Genomic DNA, 15,685 nt, shown 5'->3' on the forward strand with positions numbered 1-15,685 from the left:
TTTCAGTATTTCAATTTATAATGTAATTGTCATTTCCTATTTTCTGTATGCATGAAAAATGAAACTAAAAAGATATTGATTTTAAGAATGGTTTTGTTTCTGATTTTTAAAAGACCAAGAGAGTGACTCCCTTTCCTTCATTTTCAGACTCTGTTTTAAAAAGACACAAGACGATTCTCTCTGAGCACAAGGACAGTAGCTATTTCAAGGGAAAGAAAGTAATAATGTAGCTAGTGGGTGAAAAAGAAAATGGCCCTTGCTCATCTGCACACTGTCAATAACGTTTTCTGGGAAGCCAGAACTGTGACCTGTAATTCTGTCTGCCCGGAGGAGCACCCCGCTCTTCCTCTTGGTTAAACCTAAGGGTCAGGAGGAAGTGCCAACCAGGGTGCCGTCTTCTTTATCAGGCTCACACTGGACTGTCCCAGAAGTGCTGATGAGACAAATGAGGCCCCCAGAGTGTTCCATGCTTCCGGCCACAGACACTGGTCCATAGACGGAGACTCCATACTATAGCCGTTTGCAGTATCTCTGAACCTGGGTCCCCAGGGAGGCAGCGTGCTGTGAGAGGCACAGTCTGGAGGCTGCTGGCACCTGGGTGAACCAGAGGATCTGCCCGCCTGCCCGGCTGAAGCAGGAAACGAGCACTGACGAGTGGATACAGGGACAGCAGGGTCCAGGCAGAGCTGACTGAGTCCCTTGCCCTCTTAAAGATACCATAAAAACTAATATGATTTGTGATGGGGTCAGGAGGAGAGAATAAAAAATCAATACCTTTTTGAATAGTATTAAAAACAAAAAAAACGACATAAGTTGTGTTGGCAGTGTTCTTTGAAGGCCAGACGACCCCACTCACCCAGACACTTGGGCAGAGAGCGATCCCACAGGCCATTCGCCATGCAGGTGAGGGCGGAAGATCCCAGCAGGTAGAAGCCCCTCTTGCACTGATATACAACAGTCACTCCATACTCAAAAGCCCCGGCGAGGTTCTGGTGCTCGTGACGAACAGCATTTTCCACCAAGCCTGGGTCAGAGCAGTTCACCACTGTGGAGGGAAGCACATCACACATAGTTTACACGCAGCTCTAGTTGCAACCCTGGAGGGGAGGATGGCAACCCACTCCAGTGTTCTCAGCTGGGAAATCCCAGGGGGACAGAGCAGCCTGGTGGGCTGCAGTCCAGGGGGTCACAAAGAGTCAGACATGGCTGACTAAACAACAACAACAACATTTATAAATGAAACAGACTGCAGAGAAGGTGAACTCCTCTTCGTGGTTTTCGGAAGTTCGTAAAATGACAACCTCACAGCCAAGGCTTAGTGTGAACTCCTGCAGCCTTGACGAGCTCCACTTCCTGCTCTGGGTCACCAGGCTTCAAAAAAATATCGAGCAACATCTTGGCTTCTACAGCAATTTTAGCATGAGGCTGATAGCTTTTAACGGCTTCCTAATAATAAGCTTCTTCAATGTAAAGTGTAAAATTAGTTTTCCTGGTTATATTTTTACATTATGAAAATGTTAAAGTAGAAATGGCTGAAGTTAAAGTCTTTGTATGTGAGTGTGAGGGTTTAGGACAGCCTGGGACACACAAATTAATTCTACCCCCTACCCCCATCAACATGTATTAATGCGCCAATATGTGCCCGCAGTGATTTCTGTTAAATGTCTGTGCTAAGTCGCTTCAATCGTGTCTAACTCTTTGTGACCCCATGGACTTTAGCCTGCCAGCCTCCTCCATCCAGGGATTTCCCAGGCAAGAATACTGGACTGGGTTGCCATGCCTTTCCCCCAGGGGATCTTCCCAACCCAGGGACTGAACCCACATCTCTTATGTCTGCTCCATTGGCAGACAGGTTCTTTACCACTAGCACCACCTGAGAAGCCTTCCATCAACACTTAATAGAATGTAAAATAAGGTGACCACTGGTTTGAGGTCTTCCCCTGTAGAAACCGCAGGGACAGGGGACGTGTTCTCCGAGCTTGAGCGCCTGCTGGCGTCGGGAAGGGGAGCAGCCGCCACAGGTGCAGAGGAGAGAAGGGGCCAGAACTGTCTGCATTCTGACTGCCCAGGGCTGAACAGGCAGCTGCGGGAGCCATGCTCTCACGCACATTTCAGACCTGCAGCAACTGCTACACTCTTCTGGTTGGAGACATAGTGTCTCGCAGAGGGTAACACATCAGAGCGAAACCGGTAGCAGACGCACTGTCGGGGTCTCCCCACATCCCAGCATCACACCCCTCAACACACTAAGCACAGAGACCTGGCCTTGATGTTCAGGTGTTCAAACCTGACGCAGAACAGAAGTCCTCAGCTGGAGAGAAAGGGAGACATCGAGCCACACACGCAGCCCACCTGGAGTCCCGGGGGACGTTTGTGTTTACTGGGGGTTAAGACATTCATGGAATGGATCAGCAGCACGTCTGAGGTCACAAAGGTGGCTACACCGGAGCTAGGTGAGGCTCAGAGCTCCGGACTACCTGCGGACTCCTGAACCTCCTGCAGTGGGCGTAGGGCTTTGTGAGAAAAGGGAGGAGGGGCGGGAGAGGAGGAGGGAGGGAGGAGGGAGGAAAGAACCATTTCCTTATCTTCTTAATTCTTTCATTTTATCTTACAGTTTGTGTTTACATTTCTTTTTCTATGTTTACTCCTGTTTCTTGCTTACTTCTTATTTTCTTTTATGGTTCATTAAAAATCTGATCACAAACAGGAAATATAAGAAAATGATACTTCATAATGGAAACTATAGCCAAATTAAATTATTTGGCTATAAGAAAAAAATGGGTAAGGATTAGTTCACTCATTTAAAAAAAAACACATTTGTAGTTGATTAGAGTTTTGAGTAATATTTGTTTTTAAATTTTCCGATAGAAGGGATTATGCAAACTTGAGAGGACAACTGAAGGTGAGATGACTCTGCAGTGTTCAGTGTACGGCACAGAATAAATGCAGCTTGTTTACTAACTGCATGAATCAAAATTTAAATATAAGATTACTGGTCACAGGGGAAAAAAAACCAAAAAACAATTTATTATGAGGATTTTTCAAATACATGAAGGTTACCTTTCATTTTTTATCAATAACTGATAAGAATAAAGAAACTGATTTTAGGTGTAATGAGACATTCAGGTTGGATAAAGAAGAAACATTCTAATTGATTGTTATTGATTCTAGTAAAATTTCAGAGACAGGTCGGGGTAGGGACACTGAGAACCTACTATGCATCGGGCACTGTGCTAAGCATGTCACATGCACTGGTTTACTTAGAACTCACAGAAACCCAGACTTTCTTTGCTCGGTTGTAGAAGAAAACTGATGTTCTCCAGTGAAGTTGAGGATTAACTCACTCTAAGACCCTGGATTTGTAACAGGAGGGAAAGTGGCAGGGCACAACTTTTGAGAGGATGACATAGCCCAAGAACACAACATAAACCGATTAGAATCAAATAGGACCAAGATGACACACAAGACTAGACCTTAATCCTCAATCAACAAGCGAAATGGCACATCACAAGTGCCATGACAGTTCCATGGAACTGTTGCAAGACCAAGGAGTAGGCAGTGGCCCAGATCCTGGAAATCTCCCCCCCTTCTGAAAAATAGTTGAAATAATCCTCCCACTCATTAGCATATGCAATTACCAAGCCTATAAAAACTAACCACACCAAATTTCATGGCTGCATTCGCCCTCTACGAGGGCCCACACTCATCTGTGGAGTGTGCTTCTCTCTGTATCTGAATAAATTAACTTCTTACCTATCACTTTGTCTCTCACTGAATTCTTTCCAGGATGAGACATCAAGAACCTGAGCTTCATTAGGTCCTGAAACCAGGTACTTTGGGTTTTGGCTGGGTTTGAGTCCCAGCCATGTAGGTTCAAGTCCAAAACTGGGTTTTGACTGGGTTAGAGTCCCAGCTGTGTGGGTTAGAGTCCCAGTCTGAAGTAAACAGTTCCAGATTCAGTTATGTGAGTTTAATAAGCTTTTGTTTTGTTTGCTTGTTTCCCTTTCCATTCCTCTCTAATCAGAACAGAGCCTTCACTTACCCCATAGTTTCTTAATTTTCTTTATTCTCATGTATGTAACAGCAAAGTACATATATTCTCTGCATTAAAATGACCAATCCTACAAAACTGTAGATAACATGGAAAAAAATAAAACCTCCAAACAGCTAATGTTTGCCTATAACACAAACATTTTTACATGAGGAAATAAAACACGGTGACTCATCCTAAGACTGTCAGACTTGGGTCTACCTCATTTCTTTTCCTTGAACTTGACACGTATTTTGGAATTTCAGAGACAAAGACTCAGAGAATGATCTTCTTTAGCAACAGGGCCTCGAAACAGCAGAGGTAAACCCGACTCTTAGAGTAGACACGACAACGTCTATTTCCATTCTGTATTGCAAAGTCTGCAGCCATATAACTTATTTACTCCAGAAAGATATTACTATTAGTAGGAAAGGGTGGCTTTTTAATGTATTTATTTTCCTGGCCCTGTTTGTAAAGGTAGCATGGGGGTTGAGTCATTTCCTGTAGGTTGCTGTCGAGCCGTCGCTCAGTCGTGTCCAACTCTTTGTGACCCCATGGACTGCAGCATGCCAGGCTCCTCTATCCTTCACTGTTTTCTGGAGTTTGCTCAAACCCATGTCCATTGAGTCAGTGATGCCATCCAACCATCTTATCCTCTGTCATCCCCATCTCCTCCTGCCTTCAATCTTTCCCAGTTCCTGGATGACGGTGATCTGATTTATCACAAATGCATCAGGCATGGTCTGAGCTTCCGTATGGGGAGGGCTGAGTCTGAGGATAAAATGTGACTCACGTTGGAGAGACTGTGGAAATCTGCATCTAAATCAGCCTCACTGAGCACAGATTTACCTGGAGTTTCATTGCAAAGTTCTGGTGGAGTTTCTCTTTCCCATCATTAACCAAATACTATAGGGCTGGCTTCTCAGGGGACTCAGATGGTAAAGAACCCACCTGCCAGTGCAGGAGACACAGGTTCAATCCCTGGGTTGGAAAGATCCTGTAGAGAAGGAAATGGAAACCTACTCCAGTATTCTTGTCTGGGAAATCCCATGGACAGAGGAGCCTGGCAGATGGCAGTCCATGAGTGGCAAAGCCAGACACATTCTCAGACACGACTCAGGAGCTAAGCACGCATCCTCAGGATTCCACAGCTTATTGACCACCCCATCCACCCACCCACCCCCCCCACCCCCCCGGGCCCTGACCGGATTAGACATGGGGGAACTGTATTCAACATTTGGAAGGGCGAAGAAATGAAGCACAACAGCATGCTTTCACAAGCTACAACACCTTAGACCTTCTGGAGAATTATGAAAGGAATCACACAGAGAAGAATCAGGCCATAATGCAGGGCACATGGAGAATCTCTGGAAATTGTGTTAATAAGGGAGTTATTTCTGTTAAATTCAACTTTCAAAATTTCTTGTCATTTTTTTTTTCTGACACTTTACTATCCTTATGAGCCTGACCTCTAAAACCATGCTTTCCCTCATTGAATAATATTCATGTAAATTCTGTGAATTAGACAGTACCCTGTACTTCATAAATGAAGCAACAGAGTAACAGAAAGTGTGTGCAGGAGGCATCTGACTCACCGGGGGATTTCTAATCCCCTCGAGGCTGGGATGACGATACTTGTCAGTCATCTCCCCCTTAATCAGAGGTTTTGGAGGTGACAGCTTTTAAAATTAAGTACTCGTTTTAAAGGTCTGCTCTTCCAAAGGTAGGGCCAAGAGAACAAGAAGACAAGTCACAGGATAAGAGACAATATTAGAAAAGACACAGCTAATAAAGGATGGCTACCCAAAACTGAAAAAGAACTCTTAAAACTCAACAATGGAAAACAACTCAACTGAAAAATGAGCCACAGATCATAACTGACCCCACAGCAGAGAAGACTTACAGACGGCAAATAAGCACATGGAAAGATGCTGCAGGTCATATGTCATCAGGGAGGTGCAAATTAAACAAAGATGAGATGCCACTGCACACCTATCAGAATGGCCGCCACTCGGAACGTGGACAACTGCAGATGCCGACTTGATGGGGAGTCGGAACTCTCATCGCTGCTGGTGGGGATCAGACTGTGCAGCTCATTATGAAGACAGTTTGGAGGTTTCTTACTGAATTAAACATAACTCTTACCATACAATCCAGAAATCCTGTTCCTTAATATTTACACAAGGGAGTTAAAAACTTCTGTCCACACAGAAACCTACATGGGAGTGATTACAGCAGGTTTACCTCCAGTTGTCAAAACTTGGAAACAACCAAGATGTCCCTCAGGAGGTAAATCTGCAGATAGACTGTGATCCTTCCAGACACAGGATTTTGCTCATTCCTAAAAACGTACTATCAAGCCATTAAAAGGCACAGAGGAAACTTAAATGCACACACTAAATGAAAATTCAGATCTGAAATGGTTACATATTGTGGTTCCAACTTGACATTCTAGAAGAGGCAAAACTATGGAGATGGTAAAAAGATCAGGGGTCGCCAGGTGCTGAGAGGGAGGAGGAGGGCTGAGCAGGCTGAACAAGGAAATGTTAGGGCTGTGAAAACACTGGGCAGGTACAGCAATGACATCTACCTGTCCTCATGTGTGCGTGCTAAGTTGCTTCAGTCATGTCCCACCCTTTGCGACCCCATGGACAGTAGCTCACTAGGCTCCTCTGTCCATGGAGTTCTCTTGGCAAGAATATTGGAGTGAGTTCCATGCTCTCCTCCAGGGGATCTTGCCAATCCAGGGATCGAATTCAAGTCTCCAATGTCTCCTGCATTGGCAGGCGGGTTCTTTACCACCATTGCCACCTGGGAAGCCACATGGCATCTTACACCTGTCCAAACCCATAGGTCCTATGTTAAAACTAAAACCCTGGCTTTCCCTTGTGGTCCAGTGGTTAAGATTCTGCTTTGCAGTGCAGGGGACATGTTCCATCCCTGGTCTGGGACAATTCCACAAGCCAAGGGGCAACTAAGCCTTTGAGCTTGTCCTCAGGCCCTAGAGTCCATGCTTTGCTATAAGAGAAGCCACCACAAGAGAATCCTGAGCAGCACAGCTAGAGAGCAGCCATCACTCACTACAACTAGAGAAAACCCCAAACAGCAGTGAAGACCCAGCACAGCCAAAGTGTACCATGTAGGTTCATCACTGTTAACAAATGCACCACGTTGTGGGGATGTTGATAATTAGGGGTGTGCACTGTGGGGGCAAGGGGTACTGGGAAACCTCTGCACCTTCTTCTCAATCTTGCTATGAACCTCAGTTCAGTTCAGTTCAGTGGCTCAGTCGTGTCTGACTCTTTGCGACCCCATGAATCGCAGCACGCCAGGCCTCCCTGTCGATCACCAACTCCCGGAGTTCACTCAGACTCATGTCCATTGAGTCAGTGATGCCATCTAGCCATCTCATCCTCTGTAGTCCCCTTCTCTTCCTGCCCCCAATCCCTCCAAGCATCAGAGTCTTTTCCAATGAATCAACCCTTCGCGTGAGGTGGCCAAAGTACTGGAGTTTCAGCTTCAGCATCATTCCTTCCAAAGAAATCCCAGGGCTGATCTCCTTCAGAATGGACTCGTTGGATCTCCTTGCAGTCCAAGGGACTCTCAAGAGTCTTCTCCAACACCACAGTTCAAAAGCATCAATTCTTTGGTGCTCAGCCTTCTTCACAGTCCAAATCTCACATCCATACATGACCACAGGAAAAACCATAGCCTTGACTAGATGGATCTTAGTTGGCAAAGTAATGTCTCTGATTTTGAATATGCTATCTAGGTTGGTCATAACTTTCCTTCCAAGGAGTAAGCGTCTTTTAATCTCATTGCTGAAATCACCATCTGCAGTGATTTTGAAGCCCCCCAAAATAAAGTCTGCCACTGTTTCCACTGTTTCCCCATCTATTTCCCATGAAGTGATGGGACCAGATGCCATGATCTTCGTTTTCTAAATGTTGAGCTTTAAGCCAACTTCTTCACTCTCCTCTTTCACTTTCATCAAGAGGCTTTTGAGTTCCTCTTCACTTTCTGCCATAAGGGTGGTGTCATCTGCATATCTGAGGTTATTGATATTTCTCCCAGCAATCTTGATTCCAGCTTGTGTTTCTTCCAGTCCAGCATTTCTCTTGATGTACTCTGCATAGAAGTTAAATAAGCAGGGTGACAGTATACAGCCTTGACATACTCCTTTTCCTATTTGGAACCAGTCTGTTGGTCCATGTCCAGTTCTAACTGTTGCTTCCTGACCTACATATAGTTTTCTCACGAGGCAAGTCAGGTGGTCTGGTATTCCCATCTCTCTCAGAATTTTCCATAGTTTATTGTGATCCACATAGTCAAAGGCTTTGGCATAGTCAATAAAGCAGAAATAGATGTTTTTCTGGAACTCTCTTGCTCTTTCCATGATCCACCAGATGTTGGCAATTTGATCTCTGGTTCCTCTGCCTTTTCTAAAACGAGCTTGAACATCAGGAAGTTCACAGTTCACATATTGCTGAAGCCTGGCTTGGAGAATTTTGAGCATTACTTTACTAGCGTGTGAGATGAGTGCAATTGTGTGGTAGTTTGAGCATTCTTTGGCATTGCCTTTCTTTGGGATTGGAATGAAAATTGACCTTTTCCAGTCCTGTGGCCACTGCTGAGTTTTCCAAATTTGCTGGCATATTGAGTGTAGCACTTTCACAGCATTATCTTTCAGGATTTGAAATAGCTCAGCTGGAATTCCATCACCTCCACTGGCTTTGTTCATAGTGGGCCCTAGAAAGCATCACTATGAAGAAAGCTATGAACCTAAAACTGCTCTTAAAATAAAATCTATTAAAAAAAAAAAGTTCTTTCCAATTTTTCAGGAAAAGGCAGGAAGAAAAGACAAGTCAAAATTAACACTGAAGTCATTAAAAAGAACTCTGACCTCCTTCACACTGAGCCATAGACTGCTAAAGGACCAGCTCCTATTGTAAAACACCAAGTGAAAGTGAAAGTTGCTCAGTTGTGTCTGATTATTTGCAACTCTGTGGATTATACAGTCCATGGAATTCTCCAGGCCAGAATACTGGAGTTGGTAACCTTTCCCTTCTTCAGGGGATATTCCAAACCCAGGAACTGAACCCAGGTCTCTTGCATTTCAGGTGGATTCTTTATCAGCTGAGCCACAAGGGAAGCCCAAAACACCAAGAACTATTTTTAAATGACAGGCATTTGATTTCTTCTCTGTTGCTTTGGCATAAGTTGGGTGAAAATGATGGAGAAGGAAATGGCAACCCACTCCAGTATTCTTGCCTGGGAAAACCTGTGGACAGATGATCCTGGCAGGTACTGTCCATGGGGTTTGCACAGGAGTATAGACATGACTTAGCAACTAAGCTATGACAAAGGAAAATGAGGTACAGAAAAGATATTTTGATAATTAAAAGCCTGCTCTTTGAATTTATTCCATCTTTCCTTTAGCCAGAATGTCCCGTGTCCAGTGGGCAATCTCAGTTGCTGGGGGCCTTTCTCCCTAATTAACCAGCCCTGATCTCTAAATTATTATCTGCTTAAAGGTATGAATTATTTCAGCCAGCTCTGTGTTGACAGTGTATGGCATAGCACTCAGAACACACTTGCTGCTGCTAAGTCACTTCAGTCGTGTCCGACACTGTGCGACCCCATAGATGCAGCCTACCAGGCTCCCCCGTCTCTGGGATTCTCTAGGCAAGAACACTGGAGTGCGTTGCCATTTCCTTCTCCAATGCATGAAAGTGAAAAGTGAAAGTGAAGTCGCTCAGTTGCTTGATAAATGTTAGGTTGAGGAGAAGGGTTCTGGAGGAATGGATCTAGACATCCCTTCAAGCCTAAGACATCAAAGACACAGCTATGCCATAACCCCCTATGAAGATTAACTGGACCCAAATTTATGTGCCTCCATTTTTAAGCATTCTTACAGTTGAGCTTTCCCTGTTATAGTGGATAGAGAAAACAGTTTGATTAAAGCTTTTTAACTTTTAGCTAGGTCCCTCTAGTCAGAGCTATGGTTTTTCCAGTGGTCATGTATAGATGTGAGAACTGGACATAAAGAAAGCTGAGCACTGAAGAACTGATGCTTTTGAACTGTGGTGTTGGAGAAGACTCTTGAGAGTCCCTTGGACTGCAAGGAGATCCAACCAGTCCATCCTAAAGGAAATCAGTCCTGAATATTCCTTGGAGTGATGCTGAAACTGAAGCTCCAATACTTTGGCCACCCGATGTGAAGAGCTGACCCATTAGAAAAGACCCTGATGCTGGGAAAGATTGTGGGCAGGAGAAGGATATGACAGTGGATGAGATGTTTGGATGGCATCACCGATTCAATGGACATGAGTTTGAGTAGGCTCTGGGAGTTGGTGATGGACAGGGAGGCCTGGCGTGCTACAGTTCATGGAGTCGCAAAGAGTGGGACATGACTGAGTGACTGAACTGAACCTTTAGCTTATCTCTGCAGTTGCTGAAACAAGTGGTGGACACCATAGCCCAGTCTCTCCACTGCTATCCAAGTGCCCAGGGCTCGGGGCAGACACGTGGGCCCCGTGCTTCCCTGTGAGAGGGGGTGAGTGAGTCACCACGGCTATCACAGCCATGCCTACACCATGCTCAGGAAGCACTAGGGGCTGCTGGAGTGTCCCACTGAAGGGGAGGGGCCAGCCATACGTAGAAGCCAACTAGTTGTGCCAGCTCAAACATTCCAAGCATCCCCTAACTCCAGTCATCTCAATCACTGCCCCTGCCTAATAGGATTAATGATAACATGTAATCTACAAGGTTAACCTGCCAATGTCCAGGCTGACCAGATGCCCCACATTGTCAGGAGACCAGCATGAGGTTTGGGATGAGAAACCAGGGGCATCTCTGTGAGATACTCCACCCTTTCCTTCCCCAGGACTTCCCTGAGGCTGAAATGGTAAAGAATCTGCCTGCAATGCAGGAGACCCAGGTTCGATCCCTGGGCCAGGAAGATCCTCTGGAGAAGGGAATGGCAATTCACTCTAGTATTCTTGCCTGGAGAATCCCATGGACAGAGAAGCCTGGTGGGCTACAGTCTGTGGGGTGACAAAAAGTCAGATGTGACTGAGTGACTAACACTTCACTTCTCCTCCCCCAATAGGACACACCTGAAGCCTGCCTTCTGGAGACAGTGAGAACAAGGAACCTGGGGGTCTGCTCTTCATGGTAAGACTTTCTCATGTTGAAAAGGGAGTTTTAGAGGGAAGTAGAATGAGGAGGCATTACTCTGTTTTTGAGCTGCAGCCAAGCACTCTGATATAGACGTGTGCCAGCATGGACAGGTAGGTAGCCAAATTTCAAGTAACTGCCTTTTGAAGCACAGCCTGAATTCCCATCCTGCTATTGCTTTTGAATAGAGCTCCCTTGTGTACCCAGTGGGAAGGTGGATGATTGTCAGAGCACGGGACCTTTGTATGTGTCTGGCTTTAATACTGTTATTACCAAAAACAAACAGAAATAAAACTTCACCTTCACATGGAAGAACGTTCACCTTCAGTATGAGAGATGTTTTAATGGAAGGTCATTGGAGCAAAACCTTAAATAGCATGAACTAAAGACTACAAGATGAACCTGTCAATGTCCAAGTTCTCTAAACTCTTAAAAACTCAAAAACTACAGAGCAGCATTTCCTTGGAAATTTAAGTGTTAATCCAAATCTGTGTGACAATTTTTAAAGAAGCAAATTCCTAAAACTTGAGATCTAAGTGTGAGTGTGAAAGTTGCTCAGTTGTGTTCAACTCTTTGCAACCCCATAGACTATACAGTCTATGGAAGTCTCCAGGCCAGAATACTAAATGAGTAGCCATTCCCTTCTCCAGGGGATCTTCCCAATCCAGGGATCAAACCCAGGTCTCCCACATTGCCAGTGGATTCTTTACCAACTGAGCTATCAGGGAAGCCCTGAGATCTAAAACTTGAGATCTAAAAGCAGTTAGAACTTCTTAACTACATCCCTAAGTCTAGAATTGTAAGGACCAAAGGCATGGAATATACGTGGTAGAGATAAATGAGCATCTGAGTGAGGAGAAGGACAAATGGAAGAAGTCTTTGAAGCACAGAGTCCCAGGGTTTTATGACTGAATATCTGGCCAAAGATCAGAGACCATGGAGAGATTGGTGTGTCATTCTCAGAAACGTTATTCCACCACGTGGAAAGTGGGTACAGAAGCCCTCCGAGCAGGCAGACAGGCCCCCTGGTGTGTGGTTGCCCCCACTAACCGGGGGCTCTCCTACCTCGGCAGGTGGGCAGGGGGCTGCTCCACTGGCCATTGCTCCGACACTGGGCTCGAGACGCACCCTGCAGCAGGTAGCCGGGGTTGCAGGTGAAGTTCACCACATCGTTCAGGTTGAACTCGCTGCCATTGGTCAACCCGTGGGCAGGGTTCCCTGGGTGTCCACAGGTGATGGCTATGGAGGAAGACAGGTCCACATGGTGGTCAGAAGATGAACAAGTCATCACCTTCACCTGGAATTCTTTATTCATACATATCATATGTGTTAAGTGTGTTAATGAGAGGGTTGACAGTGGATCAGATATGTTACAGACTGTGTTTATATTCGGAAGCAGAAATCAGGAGGAAGAGTCATGGGTTGAACCCACAGGTTTTTATTATAAATAATTGTGGAAAATAACCAGCACCTGCCTTTGTTCATAATCACAATTTCTTATTTACTTCATGATGGGATATCAAGTAACTTTGAAATCAAACAATGGAAAACAAGATGCAAAATTTTTCTGTTAATCATGAGTTTTGAATATGTTTCCCTTAGAAAACATCAAGCTAATTTTGTGGAACTCTCATTTTGAAACATTAAAGGAATTTAGCTGAAAATTTAAATTATGAATGTATAAATTATTCCAAAATCAATGTAAACATCATGAAATTAGCAAAAGTGTGTGCATGCTCAAATCCTATTTTCTTTGACATCCCCCATTTATGCAGTCAACTGTGATGCCCACAATCACAGCAACACAAATCAGGAGGATGCTCTCGACTGGCCCTTTCAAAAGAAACACATTACAGCTGTAAAACTGGTGTTCTTCTCACTTATCTTGTCAACCATTTTCCCTTTCAAGTAAAACTTTCACCCTGACCTTTGTACATTTACCATAGCACTATCACAGAGAAAATCCGTCACTTTCGTAAACTTACATCAACGTTCCCTTTATTTAGGAAAATAGAGAACATATTAGGAAAAACTGGTTTACAAGGAAATTTGCAATGGAGGTACAATCTCTTCTAAAAATAGGAGCCGGCATTTGCCTTTGAAGTTAGAAAGTTTGAGGACAATTGTTACACACAGTTTCACCTTCTACGAAAGGAACGACTGCGTTCAAAGCTGTCTGTGTTCCTGACGAAGCAAGGACAGAAACACAAAACAGCACAGAAGACTGCAGGTGGACCCGGGGGGCACCTGCGAAGGTGATCTGCAGACTCGGGCTCAGCAGCACTAGTCAGAAGTGTCCACCTGGTCGTCCTGTGGTGACATCTAGGGGAATAAATGCCTGACATCCTCATCCTGGGACCCCTCTGAGATGAGCTGGTGAGCAAACACAATGTGGATGGGAGGCTGGCAGAGGGCTGGGAAAACATGGAATGGGAGGAGGACCAGAGACAGAAGTGGGGGAGTGCCCATGTTCTCTCTCTCCCGTCAGCGCTCCATCTTCTCCTCTGAGATCAAACATGTCTGTGCTACAACTTAATGACAAAAGGAAAACACCCCTAAGGGAAACACCGCCCAGATTAGTTCACAGAAGGTACTTACGGACACAGACTGGGGTGTGTCCGGACCACTTGTGGTCTTGCAAGCATATCCGGACGGAAGTCCCTACGAGCCGGAAGCCGGGGTTGCACTGATAAACCACTGTGTCCCTGTAACTGAAGCCATCGCCGCTGATGTGGCCATTCACGATGGGGTCTGGGGAGCCACAGTGGCCGGCTGGAAAATGAACAAAACCAAAAAAACACGCTGGAGAATATGTCTTCTGTAAAAGCACCACATTTATGGACAAACAACAGGGTCCTCCTGTTTAGCACAGGGAGATACATGGAACAGCCTGGAATACACCAGAATGGAAGAGAACGTGAAACAGATTATGTATCATGTGTAACTGAGTCACTCTGCTGTAGAGAAGAGACTAACACAATGTCAGTGGACTATATATCAATAAAAAATTATAGAGGCAACACATTCATAATTTACCTTTACTGTCAAGTAACTAACAGCCTTGAATACAAACATTATATACATATATATATATGATATGTTTTCCTTTTCAGCTTAATTTTTCTCAACAGTTGTGGGAACATAAGTAATATTTCAAATAGAAAATTATTAAAGGGTATCCCCTAGTTATGGTTTTTCCATTTATTTCTTCTACTGATTTTTCATTCACATTTTATGGTATTTATCTGGTAAATAAAAGCCAAAAGAAAGGAAGAGACACTTGGAATTAATGTAAGTTCCATAACCCTATTGAATATGTGTAGCAAGGAAAAGTATGGAAGGATTTCCAGTGAGAGATTAGATTCCTGAACTATTTACGAAATTCTAGAGGAAGGACTGGTGTTATAAAATAAATCCAATTTCAGGAAACGTCCATTTGAGTCATGTTTTCGGGCCAGCAGTGCTGGGGATTCAACGAGGAGTAAGGCAGTCATAAGAGGCCTGACACAGAAATCATCCCAGGGAGTTTCATCTTAAAGAGGTGAGGAATGGGGAGGGGACATGTAGCCCAGGCGGGCATCAGACGCCCTGACGGAGGCAACACTGAAGGCCTAAAGGGAGCACACCGTTAGCCAGATCAAGGCATCTAGTCCCTGTATTGAGAACCTTGATTTGATTTATTTTTAAAGTCTCAGTTAAAATGAAGATTATGGAGTTATGGGACCAAACTATTCATTTTCCAGAAAGGCACCCATTTTAGCCTTTTAGGTTACAGCCTTGCACAGTTCACACTCTATGTTGTGCAACTTCCCGAATTGGGGCTACATTTAGCTATTAGTGTTTCAGTGAGCACTAGTGCATGTGCGCGAAGTTGCTCTAGTCATTTGTTTGCAACCCCATGGACTATAGTCCACCAGGCTCCTCTATCCATGGGATTCTCCAGGCAAGAATACTGGAGTGAGTGCCACGCCCTCCTCCAGGGGATATTCCCAGTCCAGGGATCAAACCTATGTCTCTAGTCTCCTACATTGGCAGGCAGGTTCTTTACCACTAGCACCACCTGGGAAGCCCTCCAGTGAGCACAATCAGCAGCAAAGGAAGGACAAGAAACTCTATTAACTGAAAAACAGAAAAAGAGAGAGAGAATTGGGATGAGGGATGAGGGCAGCCCTGCACGTTTCAAGAGAAAGTATCTCCTAAATTAAATAAAGTGATGTGATTATCTGGGAGACCTCACACTGGGATGCCAGGCCTCTGGGTTTTGTGTTTGCTTGTTTCTTTTTCATTAGCATTTGGCTTCAGCTTAAACAAGATCACTAAACACTTTCAGGCAATTCTGCAGCCAGTATCATTGCACCTAGGTTAGGAGGCTGGATTTCCTGACAAATGTGTCAGAAATGGTTCCATCAAAATGTGGGCAAAAAATCTCAGAGTGAAGACCGTGTGGATTATTTTATTTTTACTTCAATCCGACTC

At 44.7% G+C, this 15,685-nt stretch overlaps 1 protein-coding gene across 1 annotated transcript in view; it reads right to left on the bottom strand.

The window, feature by feature from the left end:
- Positions 1 to 15,685, bottom strand: part of CSMD1 (CUB and Sushi multiple domains 1) — a 1,658,099-nt gene that overhangs the window by 45,694 nt on the left and 1,596,720 nt on the right. The window contains exons 53-55 of the mRNA XM_052661250.1: positions 13,808 to 13,981; positions 12,275 to 12,448; positions 857 to 1,045 (exon numbers count right to left, since the gene is read on the bottom strand). Coding sequence (XP_052517210.1) covers positions 857 to 1,045; positions 12,275 to 12,448; positions 13,808 to 13,981 — 537 coding nt within the window. The remainder of the gene's footprint in view (positions 1 to 856; positions 1,046 to 12,274; positions 12,449 to 13,807; positions 13,982 to 15,685) is intronic.

The sequence above is a fragment of the Budorcas taxicolor genome, chromosome 24 (assembly GCF_023091745.1).
Source record: "Budorcas taxicolor isolate Tak-1 chromosome 24, Takin1.1, whole genome shotgun sequence".
Lineage (NCBI taxonomy): Eukaryota > Metazoa > Chordata > Mammalia > Artiodactyla > Bovidae > Budorcas > Budorcas taxicolor.